The sequence below is a fragment of the Plodia interpunctella genome, chromosome 10 (genome assembly GCF_027563975.2).
Source record: "Plodia interpunctella isolate USDA-ARS_2022_Savannah chromosome 10, ilPloInte3.2, whole genome shotgun sequence".
Taxonomy (NCBI): Eukaryota; Metazoa; Arthropoda; class Insecta; order Lepidoptera; family Pyralidae; genus Plodia; species Plodia interpunctella.
The window spans coordinates 7,716,285-7,732,319 of NC_071303.1; the positions used below are offsets into that span (position 1 = coordinate 7,716,285).

The 16,035-nt window shown below is 34.4% G+C and overlaps 1 protein-coding gene across 4 annotated transcripts in view; it reads right to left on the reverse strand.

Moving 5' to 3' along the window:
* Positions 1-9,606, reverse strand: part of LOC128673209 (uncharacterized) — an 89,967-nt gene extending 80,361 nt beyond the window's left edge. For 2 of the 4 annotated variants that reach the window (XM_053750902.1, XM_053750898.1), the window contains exon 1: positions 9,286-9,606. In XM_053750902.1, the coding sequence (XP_053606877.1) occupies positions 9,286-9,306 (21 nt within the window). In that variant the 5' untranslated portion in view covers positions 9,307-9,606. The remainder of the gene's footprint in view (positions 1-9,285) is intronic. The other 2 variants (XM_053750900.2, XM_053750899.2) reach the window with 1 other exon arrangement.
* Between the last annotated feature and the right edge of the window lie 6,429 nt (positions 9,607-16,035).

Sequence of the window (16,035 nt, forward strand, 5' to 3'; positions counted from 1 at the left end):
CGTGAAATAATAATCAATTGTACGAGGTTTACTGATTCCCGTGATTACGTTCAAAAATTTCCAATTGATAATACATAATTTCATAATAAATTACTTTTAATATTTTTCTTCTTTTTTAGGGTTCCATAACTCCAGTAAAGGAAAACATCGTGAGGAAACCTGCACACTGGTTGATTATTAATTTGTGTGAAATGGAGAAGGCAATGGCAAACCACTCCATTACTAATGCCAAGAAAGTTGTTATGTGTGTTTAATTCCACGTGATTGTGCCTGTCTATCACAACAAGTTTGTTACTATAACTTTACTGTGGTCCAATTTAAAACATAAGTATTTTCACGTGACATAATAATTTCACACACAAATAGCTGCGTTTGTCCTCGAAGCTGTCATATTATCGCTGGATATTGGAGAATTAGTAATCAATATATCATTCACTCGAATTAGATACGGCACGGGCGATAAATGTGTGTTCACATATTTTTCTGTCACTACAAAAATTTAATATGAAAATGCATAGACTTCAAACAGTTGAACATGATCACGATAATTTTCAATAAAATATCTCATCAGAATTCTTCGATGGTGGTATAGTTGCAGACACAACGGTGTAAAATTTAAACTTTTACTTTTACCGCTAATAACGGCATATCTTGACTATGTCCCATCTACGCGCCTTGAAGGGAGCTATATATATCCCTGGTTTATCAAATTCGATGAGTGATGTAAACAGCTTGTGTTTATACACAAGTTTTTACAGATGCCTTCTTATGTCATCAGAGGGTACCACCGCTGCTTGCCCATTCTGGAAAATAGCTCTAGATACGCCCGTGGTTTGGGCGGCTGCGCTCGACCTAATACCTAGTTCCTACAGTCGCTTAAACAACACAATATATTTTTTTTATTAATTTGTCAATTACATTTCTTTTGCATATACCTCTCTCTCGTCATACATACTGTATCGTCGCAGCGGAGCACGACTGAGCAATGGAGACGGGATCTTAGTCGCGTCATAAGACATCCGGCGGGAGGATATGAAGTGGTCCTATTTAGGCTTTCTATATCGTCTGCACTATTTGCTTATAGTAAACAAGAATATCAATCATTGAAGCATTAGCTCACGGTCAGCGGCCGATAACTGATAACAACTGATAAGAGCGATAAGCAAAGGTGCGTCCACCATTCCGATAATGATACCGTCTGCTTTGCTAGATAGTGCATTTGATGATCGAATATTTTATGGTTTTGTAATTATAGTGCACTTATCTTGTTGATTTAATACTAGTGACCTGTCCCAGCTTCGCTCTGATAAAATCATAATAAAATGTAATAACCTTCTTCTTAAATCATTATATATATTTTAAAAACCCATATCAAAATTCTTTGCGTTGCTGTCGAACAAACATATCTTTCTTTACGAACATTTTAGCAAGTTGTGACGTCACTTGTTCGTGTCATTTAGTATGAAGCGTTTGGATGGGTCCAAAAATGTGTGATTTTATTTTTTAAGAGATCCATTAAGTACATACTTAAATATGTTATGTCGTGGGTTGGTAAAGTCGACGACATATCAATCGAATTTACGTCGAATAATAAACACGTATGGGACGTTAACATATTGTTACCACATTTACGAAGTGCTGACGTCAAAACAGAATCGATTGTTGTGGCCAAGATAAACAGAAGTAGCAAAATGATGGCATGTATGTATGTACCACTCGTAGTAACAAAAATAGTCTGAATTACTAATTTTACTAATTTGAATTTTTCTGCAATTAAACCTGACTACAAAAGTTCTAGAGTTAGTGCCAGATATAATTGTTTCAGTGTAAATGGACATAGAGACATATAGTGTGGCAAATTCTACATAGTCATAGTAGTCATAGTTTAAAAAAATTAAAAAAAACAATAGTGACAAAATTCCTTTGAAAAATAAACTAAACACGCAAAAAAACCATTTTATTTGTACTTCAACGAGCTCAAATAAAACATAATAAGACTGTGAAATAAGTAAGAAAAACGTTGTGACTGAAGGTCAGACACAATCGTTGTAACCTTGTGTGGGTGCGGTAGTGTGTGTAGCATCTTAGAGATTTTTTAAACGTATAATAAAAATAAGTTTCGCTCGCGGATTCATCTATTTACGGGAAGATTAAAAATAATAATTTTATTTATTCTACCGCAAATTCTATCTGTCCATATATGCACCTTTTTGTATACCGTTCAAAAAAGGCTTTGTTTTTAAATTCAATTAAATTGATTCAGTAGATTTTACAAACGATCAGACAAATATAAAGCAATTTTGTTTTCATTTGGTATTCTATTTTCTAAAACAATCTGACATAAAAAAATAACTTTCCTACATGAGCAGATTCAATCTAAATACGTTCAATTTTAATAAAAATCTTGGTACTGCGACTGTGCGCGAGAATTTAATAGTCCCAGCAGAACTTTATGGCGTGGCCACCTGATCTACATCCGTTCCGCTTACTTTTCAGTTGTAAAACCGTATATCTTTCCAACGGCTGCCTTTTACAGCGATAAGCTTGTGAAGTTCATGTTTTAAAGATCCCGACCGCGTGCCAAACTATCCTATTCCTTGTAAATTGGAATACACGAAAACCGACTTAAAACAGAACGACATTTTAAGTTGCATGTGGCCAAAAATGTTTTTAGAAAATAAAAACTCGTTCAAACTTTTTGCTAATTATACTACAATTTTAAATACACTACTACTACAATTTTAAATAAAATAAATTAAGTCACGGTAACAATAAAATGTAATGATGTAAATATTTATCAATTAGATATTAATGCAACTTTAACATCCATAATTGAATGGCTTGATAATAATAATTTAAAGATAAATCTTGACAAAACCAATATAATGCATTTTAGTCAAAGACCGCTTGATACGGAAAATTATAAAATAGAATATCAAGGCCATGTGTTGAAAGAAGTTGATTCAACAAATTTTCTAGGGCTAACTATAGATTCTAAATTAAACTGGAAACCCCATATAGATGGTCTTAGTAAAAAACTTAGTAGTTCGGCGTTTGTACTATTTAAACTCTCAAATGAATTAAACATAAAAGCGCTTCTTACAGCTTATCATGGTTTAGTGGAATCAATACTTAGATATGGAATAATTTTTTGGGGCAATTCGACGGATAAGGATATAGCTTTTAAAATGCAAAAACGCTGTATTCGCGCAATGTTTAGACTCCAAAGCACTGATAGTTGTCAGCCGTTTTTTAAAGAACACAAAATTCTTACACTTCCGTCACTTTACATACTTGAGGTAGCAACATTTGTGAAAACCAATGCTCATTTATTCCCTCGTCTAGCTGATGTTGTATTGAGGAATCATCGAGATATCTATCGATTATGCATGCACCCATCAAAAACTGCTTTACCCGGTAATAGCATAGTATGTATGGCACCGAAAATTTACAACAAAATTCCAAATCAATATAAAAGCTTAAATTTAAATCTATTTAAAAAGCACCTCAAGTCTTTATTAACTGATAAATGTTATTATACTTTAAATGATTTCTTTAATGATAGACTCGGACAGAATTTAGGGCTAGTATAAGTACATTATAATTCTTTTTTTTGTTTTGGATTTGTAGTGGATAGCATGCTCCTCTTTATTTAATTATATTTGCATACCTATATTCGGTAAAACGTGTAGGTCTAATTCATTTTGTATGTATGTACTCATGTTTTTGGCAAATAAATGTTTTCTTTCTTTCTAAGTCCAGTTTCTCAATTTATGATATTTTCACCAGTCGAGGCAGGCCAGGGTGTGGTTGACCACGCCTCGGCTAAATTGCATTTTTGGAACTATGTCACCTGAAATGACGTCTTCCAAACACTTCATATATCAAAATGTACATAATACTAATAACTGTTTATGTCTGGTTAGTTAAACATCGTGTGTGCATTTGTGCTTACTCGTTAACTAAATCACAATGGCCTTTGTTCGATCCAATATTTAAACTGTTGGTTTTGTTAAGTTAAAAAACATTCAAATAAAATTTTATAATTTTTATGTCCGATGCGGATGTGGAGTTTAATGAATGCGGGTTGTTCAAATTTTCCCTCTCATTAGATTGCATTCGAAGAAGAATAACTGTCAGATGTCAGATGATACAAAACTCATCATCTGTGTGACAGTTCACCGAGAGCCAAATAAATTGACCAATGAAATAGAATTTTGCACCTCACGCATATTACGGCCGACATCGACGTGAGGCAATTAGGATGTAGGGTAGGTTAGTTTAGTGGCCTACATTCAGACACATTTCAAATCGTCTTCGTCCCTCGTCCATTTAATTTTAAAAATATTACAAACACAAACTGTGGATAAATTATTTATTGACTTACGATTTCTGTCAATTATAAAGCGTGACCGTGGAATATGGATTTTATGAGTATTTATTTAGGTATTATCTAAAACACGATTCATACAACAACTTAAACTAACTCAAAATTAGCACGGAGACTTTCAACCCTCCTCCAAGGGCTGAATTATGGATGCGTCTGAATATTTAAAGAGAATACCGGCTCAATCTTGGAAACAATTGCTGGTGCTCCTTGACACAAGTTATGGGGGAACGCTGAGGGCTTGAAACTTTTATTCTGATTGTAGCCGACTATTATTGATGCGAAGCCATCGCATAGTTTGTGAGATCTAGTACAAAACTTGTATGGCACAGTGGTAAGGTTGCTGTTGAATGGAGACAAAAAAGTAGTACCTTCTTAATTTTTTTGCAAATTTCGCGGTTGGATCAGTTGCAAATCATTCAAATGCTATTCGTTTAGCGTTCAGTTTAACGTAAACGTATCAATAACACGGCAAATTGCGTTCCCTATTTAAAAATAGTGAACTCAATTTAAGAAACGGTCGATGTACCTATCGGAACGTTTTTATAAAAAGGCAAAATGTACACTTGTCAGAATCCAGATAAATATTATTCTCGAAATCCTGAAGAAATATTTTTACTTGCGTCCTTTTTAAACAACCCCTTATTTTTTGTTTATTTAATCGCATGGCGATATAAATTATGATGAATATTTTTACAAATTCTCTTTCCTTTTTTGGTCTAATTTTTTATCATCTGAAGAAGAGTCATTCCATTTGAAATGCAAACTTGAATACTTCGACTACTAAATACCTAGTAAGTATCACAGAAGTTTAGAGGAAAAGAAAACGATTTTGATTGATTTTGATATATTTACATCATTTAGCATTTAATAGTTTTGATAGCCACTTAAAGTGAGTTTAGAAAATATTTACACAGTTTAGAAATTAGGAACTAATGGTAACCCTATACACAGACATAAAATCTTGTGCTAGTTCCGGTTTGCCCCGAGTTCCCCATATTTCATCACTAAACTGACCCGGTGGGGTCATAAAAAACTAGCATAAGAAATATAGCCCACCGACTGCGCCCAGTGTTAATTTTTAAAGTATTGTTTTTTGAAAAACCGGTCAAGCTCGAGTTGGACTCGCGACCGAGGGTTCCGTATTTTTAAATAGGTACTTAAGTACATATTTACAATTTTCAGATTTATTCCTACACATGCTGCTGTAAATCTGTGCTTCCTGCTAATTTTCTTGATTGCAGTCAACGGGAAGGAAGGTACTACCCGAATAAATAATAAAATAATATAGATTTAGAAATCATAAAAATATTATTAGTTTATTAATTTTTATGTTGTACCTACTACTTAGTTCCAAAAAGACATACACGATTTAGTCAAACTTTAAACTTAAATATACCATTTTGAGGTAATGCACTGTGGGATATTTTCAAATAGATCTGGTGTTCCAGGAGTTATGGTTCTAATGACAATTCCTTTAAATTTTACTTATACCCTGAGAGCATTCCACCCCATGCATTACGATATTATGCTCAATTTAACTTAACCGTAGCTTTTAAGACGCCATTTCAATTCATGCATGACGTGTAGTGTACTTACTCCAAGACATTACGCGACCAATTTAAATGAAGCTAAGTATATATTCAATGGATAGGAACAATGGGACAAAATGCAGCTTGTTTAGTTTAGACGGGTGGGTAATACCTATTTAAATATTTATTATTCTTTGAAAAGTTAAAAAAAAATATTTTTACAAATTAATATGCTATTTAATTTTAATACATATTCGCATAGCAACCTATAAAACGAAAATACGCTACATACGGCAAAAACATTCTGATTCCTGAACTAAGAGAACAATTATGTGCGATTTTTTTTTCTTTCAATATATTTATTAAGATAAATATATTGAAACTAGGCATATAAAATAGCTAGGTACATAAATTATATTAACGTGATTTAGCACGAATCTTTTTTGACATTTCAACGACCAAGTTGCCGTGATCGCAGCCAGACTAAAAAAACGTGGATTTAGTAAGTACTTCGTACACTTACTAATTCCATGAAAAAAATGCCAAAATAATGACAATATTTCTCTAAGATACCATAAAAAATATCATGATTTCATTTCTATTCACTTTTCATCCATCCATATTTTGACAGTAATGTTTCTGTTGGCAAAGATCGATCAGCCAAATTAGCGACGGCCTTGAACATAACCAGAACAAAACATTTAACGTAGCTCGTTATAACAACGTAATGTTATGTAAACTGCTCTTCCGTTCAGTTTCAATTTGTTTAACAGCTCTCAGGTAACTTTTGAGAATCACTGTGCCTTCCCTACATGTTCGTGTCTAACAAACGAGTAGTTTGATCATGAATTTAAGATAAACATTTTTGCTAATCGCAGCTTTAAATAGGTCTACTTCAACGGTTCGCAATCGGAGTTTTCTTGTTAAATAAATTTAAAAAGATTACAAATTTGAAACGTACCTAGTTTTAATTTTAATTGCAATTATTTACGTTGTATGGACAGTGGTCCCATAGTTGCTATTATACATATTGACGTAGCAATAATTGCATTAATTTTTAATTAATTTTTTAATTAAAATTAATTAACTTTTGCTTTAAGACTATCGACAGAGGAAGCTAAAACAAATTGAGGTGGAATGGATAGTTTAGTTCTACACTATCGACAGTCTTGCTGTTCGACAGTTCCCGATCGTATTTATTTCGTTCTATCGATATTATAGACGAATAATAATAAAGACGATAAGATAGAATATGTATTATCTTGAGCTTCGGAAGGCATCTTAAGCATTGGTCCCAGTTGTATTTGCAGTCGTTGAAACCCGCCAATCAGCAATGGACCCCGCGCGGCCCATGGGTCATGGCCCGTACTCCTCATCCAACCACAAGGTAGGCCAGTGACCCACCAGTGGGGACAAAAAATAGATGGTGATGATGAATCCTATTAAAAATCACCGTACAAAAAATTGCCAGTGATAGAAAAAATACAATAGTTAACAGCAAAGGTACATACACAACATGTATGTAGGCGTGTGTTAGTTAAAGTTTTATTAATACCTACATTATTAATTCATTGCCACATTGAGAACCAAGGTCTTTCCCATACAATGGCTCTCATACATTTTTTTTACATTACCAATCTTACATGGTACCAAATAAGACGAGTGAGTGTAATTAAATTTGTTGATCGTTGTTCGTAGGGATAGTTACATCCGTTAATTGGTTTACCACATAATGATACTGTTTTCAGTCATTGAATACATGGATTTTTATATCTATAGCAATCAAACTATAGAAATAATAAACTTTCAGGTTAATTATTTCTATAGTGTCTGTGTAAATACACTGTTAAATAAATAAATATTGTAGTGTATTGTATAAATTAGTCTTGCATCTAGCGACGTATCTAACCAGTGTGTAACTTCATTTAGAAAAAACCTTTGCAAAAAAATGTTTATGCTATACGAGAGTTGAACGCGCGCGAGTCCTGTGTGAACGGAAGTTATAACTGCAAGTCTAATGGGGTGATACTATACTTACCACTTAAGAATACATCCTAACTAATATTATAAATGCGTGTTAAGGCCTTTAGCCTCTTTCTTAATATTTTCTTTTAATTGTCTGTGGGTTTTCCTTCTTCTCTTGTTAGTTGCTTGTCATTGAAAAATACAAAAAATCATACAATTTTTCCAATTTTATTTCTTATTTTATTTAAAAGCTTCGTTTCCATTTATTAACAATGCGAAAGTAAGTTTGTTTGTTCTTCTCGCTCTATCTACTCAACCAATCTTCTTGAATTTTGCATACATAAGTATAGGTATAGTTTGAAGTATGGGGAAGGATATAGGGTTCTTTAATGGAATGGAAATCACGCGGGCGATGTCGTGGGTGATAGCCTTTTAATTACATACGTGATGGGATTGTTCAATAAATAAATAATAAATAATAATAAATATATTAGGACAAATCACACAGATTGAGCTAGCCCCAAAGTAAGTTCGAGACTTGTGTTATGGGATACTAACTCAACGATACTATATTTTATAACAAATACGTATATAGATAAACATCCAAGACCCGGGCCAATCAGAAAAAGATCATTTTCCATCATGACCCGACCGGGGATCGAACCCGGGACCTCTCGGTTCAGTGGCAAGAACCTTACCACTGCGCCACCGAGGTCGTCAATAAATATATGCAAGTAGGTATTGTGGTAAAAAAACACTTAAGGCAAATAAAGGTTTAGACCCATCATCAGCCATTTAAGCATTCCACTGCTGGTGCACAGGCCTTACTTATGGATGGATAAGGAGTATGGATTTTAATCCACCATCCACCACGCGGTCCATTACGGATTGGCAGTTTCTTAGTTATGATAGACATTAGGATACAAGTCGTAGTTCGCAGCAGTTGTAGAACACCCAGAGATACGTAGAAGGTACGTGTAATATTTATACATAGTAACTATGTAAAAACTTTAAATAGGGCAGTTTGATGTGCTATCTGTACTCATGAAACAGTAACTGACAGATGAGATAGATAAACTTGAGATCTACTATTATTATAAAGAGGTAAGCGTTTGTGAGTTTGTGACTTTGTATGTTTGAGGCACCCGCCTCAATCTCCGAAACTACCGAACCGATTTCAAAAATACTTCCACCATTAGAAAGATACATTATCCAAGATTGCTATAGGCTATATTTTATCTCAAAATTCCCACGGGAGCGAAGCCCCGGGCAACATCTAGTAGGAAAATGTATTATTTTTGCATTGGCCCTCGGTCAATTTCTGACTCTTAATTATTGTACTTATGATAATGAATAATAAGATGAAAATAAAAATATTTTAAATGTATATAAGTAACTTACCATCATTATTGAAGTATGCATTGCTAGCACCCCAGTTCCATAACAGATCGGGACTCGAACCCGGGACCTCCGCCGCTTACATCATACGCGCCAAAATAACTCCCGCCGAAAACCACGTCAATCAACAAACACAAGGTCAACACAAACACTTAACGGTTAATACCAATTGACTGTATATCCGTCACAGTTTCCAATACTAAATAAAGTATGTCACCGCCAAAACAAAATACGTTAAAGTTTGTAAATACGGGGAAATGAAACGAGAGACACAACCACCTCCTCGGACTGCCAATACTGCACTAAACGCGCGCGGTTAGGTTCACATCACAATCCACCTGGTACGGTGAACGCATTCCAACACCAAATTAAACAATACGAAAGACAAAGACAAACATAGCTCAGCGAGCTACGCTGTCGGCTGCATTCGGGTGCACTTGCATCATATAATGTAATGTGACAGAGTTCTAAAAGTTAACACGCGTTGTTCGCGTCTAGTATTTATTGTTCTACGACAATTGAACTTTGTCGAAGTTACGTAAAATGGTTTATTTTCGGGAGAGGGTGCTATCAGATACAGTAGCGATCTAGCGATTGTTTCGTGGATTAATTTTAAGATTTATTGTTTGCGCTCCACTCTCAAGTGGCACGGTTCTTGGAAAGGCTAATGCACCTTTGTTGTGAACGATAACATTACTCACATGCTTTCGCTTGCGGCTTTGCCTGTCGTACTATCTTTAAGTCCTGTGTTCAATAATCTGTAAGCCCTATTGAAATGGAATCACTACATATTAAAAAAAACTTTCACATATGTATACTTTTGTTTAATTCGCATGTATGTGAATGGATAGGATTGTTATTTTCAGTAAAAAATAAATACATCTAAGTATAATTTATCAACCACGAATACTGTAAAAACTTGAAAAAACCAACACACCTAAGTACAAATACTAGCAAGTACCTAAACTAAATTATGATTGAAATAATATTTTAAACAAAGGTTTCTAAATTTTATTCACTAGATGTTCGACTTAGCCCTTTTTTTATAATGAGATTGCGTACTCCGGAACGTAATATTTATCCCTATCCCTATAACAGCAGCCATTGTGCCGAGGTCGCCACAGAAATAGCGTCGTTTCGTAAGGTTAACGTAAATATTTTAACTTTTTCACGGCCGCCGCCGGCACAGGAGGCGGCGGAAATATCAACAGTGGGCACACCTGCGTGTTCAGTACACAAAATGGGGGGAAAATTCAGGAATTTTGTAAATTCGATAAATAAAACTTGACAGTCAACTTTCTAAGCGAGCTATTCTAAATTACAGCCTATGTCCGGATATTTCCAAATTTTACCATGAATTTGAGAAATTTATACCAAATCCAATACAAAACCGACTATTTTCAAAAGAATTTAAAAAGAAAACTAACTGAAGAAAACTTCCCTTAATTTTATCATAAAATAAAAATCAGTTCGTTCACAAATGATAAATTCAACTGAACCAGTGAGACCATCGATTATATATATTTCATCCACGTCTAAACGCTAATCTAAAAACTAAATGTCATCAAAAATATAAAATTTCCAAGCAGAAGGCATCCAGCATTTTACGAGCTTCTATTGCAGAATTTTAACGCCCATAAAGCAGCACGCTGCATCTGTTTTATACATTCAGGGAACAAATGCGAACAACACATGCTGAACAAAAAGCAAATACCGCGTTTTCCGAACGAGCAGCGGAAATTGTATGTTTTTTTGAAGATCTTTTGCATTCAGCAGACGAATGGTGTCATAACTACACCTTCAGAAGTTTGTGTCTGGGCACAAGTTACCCGAGATCTTTGAAATGGACCGGGTAGCCGGCATCAACATGACATTATCCTTGAGTAGGTAATCTTTTCAGCGGGAAAATAAAGCAGACAGTTTTTTAGAAGTACAATGTGAAGTTACAAAAATATATGTTTTGTAAATTATCTGCTTTATTGTGATGTGATAATAATATTATGTAATGAGCATGCTTGTTTATCTTGCAGGCAAAGCCAAAAATGTTTAGCCGAACTAAAATTGGATTCTAAAACCCTATAATAACCTACATATATTTTGTTCCGAAGTTCCCACGAAAGTTAATCGTAAATAGCGGTAATTAAATTTAGACACAATCTAGTTTTAAGTCTAACCTAACAGCTGTATAAGCAAAAATGGTTTCGTTTTTCTTTTGACGCACGGAAAATATACATTCATTTTTTACATAAACCTAATATTATACTTGCGAGCGCCCGTGACTTCGTCTGCAAAAACTAGTCTATAAAACAATGCAAGTCTGCATTATGACTTCAAAATCAGTTGTGTATGTTACCTAAACAGCAGAAAAAATTATGTAGAACTCGAGAGAATTTGGTTCAAACATTTTCCCGCGTTACAAATTGTCACTGTCGTATATTGCATGCCTCCATGCGGAGTGTACATGGGTGATCGCCATAAAATGGTGTGATCCTTACAAAGAATTGAGAATAAAGACATGAAAGTGTAAAAAAACATTTTCGCGCTAAAGAAAGTGTAAAATATACATCTCAAAATTAAAATTTGAATCTTTGAAAACACAGACAACAGTTCTCTGAAGCATTGTTATCTGTGTTTTCTATTATTTGGTAGTGTCATAGTGAGAAATATAAAAAAAAATTCATTATTACTTGCAGAACGCCTCCTGCCAGGATTACTTCTCTGCAGTGGTCGTTTGAAATGTCACTAGTATGTAGCCTTTTGTGATCCATATGTGCCTGATATAGTCCAATTTCTGAATAAATACTTTGGCTTTGAGAATCTATAGTAACTAAATATTAGTAACAATGTTCTTTAAAATTTTCTTAAAACTTAAGTTTTAACAGACATTTCTAGTTGTCTTATTCCGATTTCTAAGGTTCCGAGAAAATCCTTTATACACAATACGGTATGGAAATCATAAACGTTTTGATTGGATATACGCAAATGATTTCGAGCAATAACATTCATATTCTACTCGATGGGTGGGTATAAGTTACGAAGATAGATAGTTTCTCTTTCCATTTTGCTGATACGATATGTGGAATACGATATCGTATTCGAATAATGTTATAACGAACACTATATCTCTTTTGCGCGTTCTATTTTCTGAATGGATCCACAAAAAACAGAAAAGAAAAGTAGATTTTTTTTACTGTTCTGTCGACAGACAACGCAAAAATTGCATGAAATTTCGATGTACGTGTTGACGTATATCGAGACGACGCACATCAGTGTCTAAACAACGGAGCAAGACGGACCTACAACGTAGTGCGCCGTCGTAACGGAACGCGACTCAGCAATGGGGCGTGCCTCTTAAGGTTTATATTTTATGCAGGTCTTGGGCTTCGCAGCGACACAATCCCTAATGCAAACGGGAATACGCGAGGCTAAGAGAGACAGAGATAATTTCAATACAAGAAAAAAAGGTAAAGCCTCAGTTTGCAAATTATGTTCATTTCTCAAGAAGTGGCTACGTGCAGTGCAAATCTCCGCCGTTTCGTGGAAGTAAAGACGCAGTTACACGAATATAAATCAGATAAATAAAACAATAAAATGATCTGAACGATAACTATGCTTGTCATTTCCTCTGTTCAGGGAACTAAACTTTCTTGAGTCAGGTCAGTATCATGAATAATGAATAAGTTTATACTATGATTATGAATGAAACGGAAGCGATCCAATCATTTGTTGTGTTTGCACGTAAAAATATGTGTAAGAACGCCTATAGTACCCCGTGTAAATATTGTTACAAATACGAAACATTTTGTTTTTGATATCACACTTTCTATTGATATTACAGACTCAAATCAGAACTAAAATTAAATTCGTAGGTACTATTAGTACTAAATGTACATGATGGAGAATTGGCTATGACCCTACGCGGGCCCATTTGGGATTCGCGGTTAAAATTAATTGGCAATTTGACATATAATTTTTAGAAAGCCCATAGTATTTCAAATGTTTTTTTTTTAATTTATTCTCATCGCGTTCCACCTTTACTTTTTTACTTGTACCAAAGTCTACTTCGTTCACTCACAGAACTCGACTTATAAACTCGAGTCGTTCGGAAGAAGTTTGCGCATAAAACCCGCCGTCTAGAACGAAAAGGGATTCCCTTAATTTTATATTCATAGAGGAAACGCCATTTAATATTTTTTGTTAATTTGAAAACGGCATTTGGGCAATTTAAAAGCTCTGAAACTTTTTTAAATAAAATATTTCGATTGTATCAATATGAATATGAATAGCTGGTTTTTCATTGAAACTAGAAAAAAATTTGGTAGTTCCTATGCTTATCGCATTATGAATCATTAAATAAAACTCATTTCAAATTATAGTTAAATAGTAGTAGTATGTAATTCTAGTCTATTATACCACGCCGACGCGAATGCGAATGTTTGGACGGGTGATTTTATTTACCGCAATGAGAATCCAGCAATGTATACGGAATCCGTCAAGTTCGGCGAACTTTTCCTCGATATTATCAAGCCTAATTGAGACAACATTGTATCGTGTAGTACTTATATAAAATTTCGTCGACAACAGCAGGTCTACCATCAACTTTTACAGAACGATTTCAATGCAACTCAGTTCAATGTAGGCACCTAAAATTAATCTCATTCATACTAAAAATTAAGTCGATGGTACGACTTTGCGATGCAGTTCAGTTTAGGTCGTAAAGTGGATCGCGTTAAGAGATGATGGTAAGCCCCCAGAGCTGCAACTAAAGCGATACGGCTCCAAAGAAATACACATAAAACTTACATTAGTATAATCTTATAATATCTTTTTAATCCCAGTTCCCTTCACAAACATAGGGCTATAATCACCAAGCTATAGAATTTGGGTATTTTTACACACTGGGGTCCCGGCATTCCTAAGGGACGATGCAACTGTGGTCATCACTTTATTCAATAGCATTTGTGATACATTTTACCCCCGGGGTTAGAATATGATGGATGTGTGTGAACCCGCCCTAATTTTTATTTTACGTACTTTTGATAATCAATTTTGAACTCTATCCCTTGATGTTATAGTCGTGATTTTCTTTTATTTCTTTATTGAAATTGGTGGTTATAAGGGCGTATAATTCGATAAGACATTGTTAAGTGTAGATATTTCGGTTTAATTAAAATGAAGTATGTTTAGTAATTTAATTTCAATATTATTTGTGTGCATGTACGCCTATATATCTATGTTTGTGGCATACTGACAAAATATTCTTTTAATGTGGCAGATGTGATCTGAGGGCAAATAGAAAAAGGGGCAACTAGGCTTGGAAGACAATTCTTAATCATCGTAACATCATTGGACACATGTTGCGAAAAGTTAATAGAGTCCCTCCGGCTGTTCACTTTCGTTATACATATAGAGCGTGTTCCCATTGCGTTTGATCGACACGACCACGGACAGTTTAAGAAGGTGGCCGCTAGACCAGTAAGCCGAGAGTCGCCGATCTACCATTTTCCGAGAATGTCCAACTCGGCCAGTGGTCCAGATTTTTATGGCCAAGTAGTCACCACAGCTGTTGCGACGACGTTGTACCTAAGTTGTTTTTTATGGAGTTTATTCATTGATGTAGGTAGGTCGAAACTTCATATAATTTCAGAAATGAAATATGGGATTGGTGACTACTAGTACCATCTCGTGACAATACTTGAAAACAACTCCGAGCGAACGAATGTTTCGTAGGCTTCGTAGCACACTACGATGCTTGCTACGAAATGCTGTCCTATCTACGAGTCTACAAGCACCGCTGCCTGTTAGATTTATTATCATCAGTTTTACATAGATGTCGCCACGTTATAGCAACGTTACGAGATGTGCTAGGCTAGAAATATATGTAACTATAATTTCCTATTTTAATTTCCTGCAATTTTATTTGAATTGTATTTAGTAGAAGTCATAATCTGTTATTTTATTATTAATCTTTCGTCTGAATAATTCATATAGAAATGAACTAAAATTATATTATTTTAATTTAATTTATTTAGCACGACTGAGCATGAGCAACGAGGATGCGGGAACTTAAAAAAATTACTTCGTTTTAACATTTTGCGAGAAGCGTAGTTCTAATTGTAAGGATGTCAAAGTTTTCTAGATATTTCCCATTTTCTACAAGTGACGTAGATTTATTTTTTGTTCAGACGAATAATCTCCATACAAAGACCGCTGACGAAAACTGTCAAAAATATTTTTGTAATAAAAACAATAAATATCACGTAGACGGAAAAGAATACCTTTTAAACCTTGGGCAATGCACATAGTCGATTTTTGGTCTAATCCTCATTTTTGTTACTTACTTTTTCTTTTGACATCTGTAATTGTGACGTATCGTAAAATATGAAGGCTAAGGACATGATGTCATAGACCAGGAATGGAGAGATAAGACCAAAGACAGTACTTAAATGCGTGGAAGAAATTAGGGGAGTCTTTTGCCCCAAAAATAATTATGTATGTATTTCTTTTGGGTCAATAATGGTTCCCCAAATTTTTTGTATTCCTAAAATGTAGCTTGGCGTAATATTTGAAAGATTAGTGTCGCCTAATCTGATTTCACTAATTTTTTATCGCCTTTATTTAATTTCCAAATCAGTCATTTGTAATTTTATTAATATATTTAAATTTTAGTAATTTATTTTGGCAAAAAAATAGGAGGTCCATACTTTTCTTCAAATTAGGTATTTGATTTTGTATGGAGGATTTTGTATGATA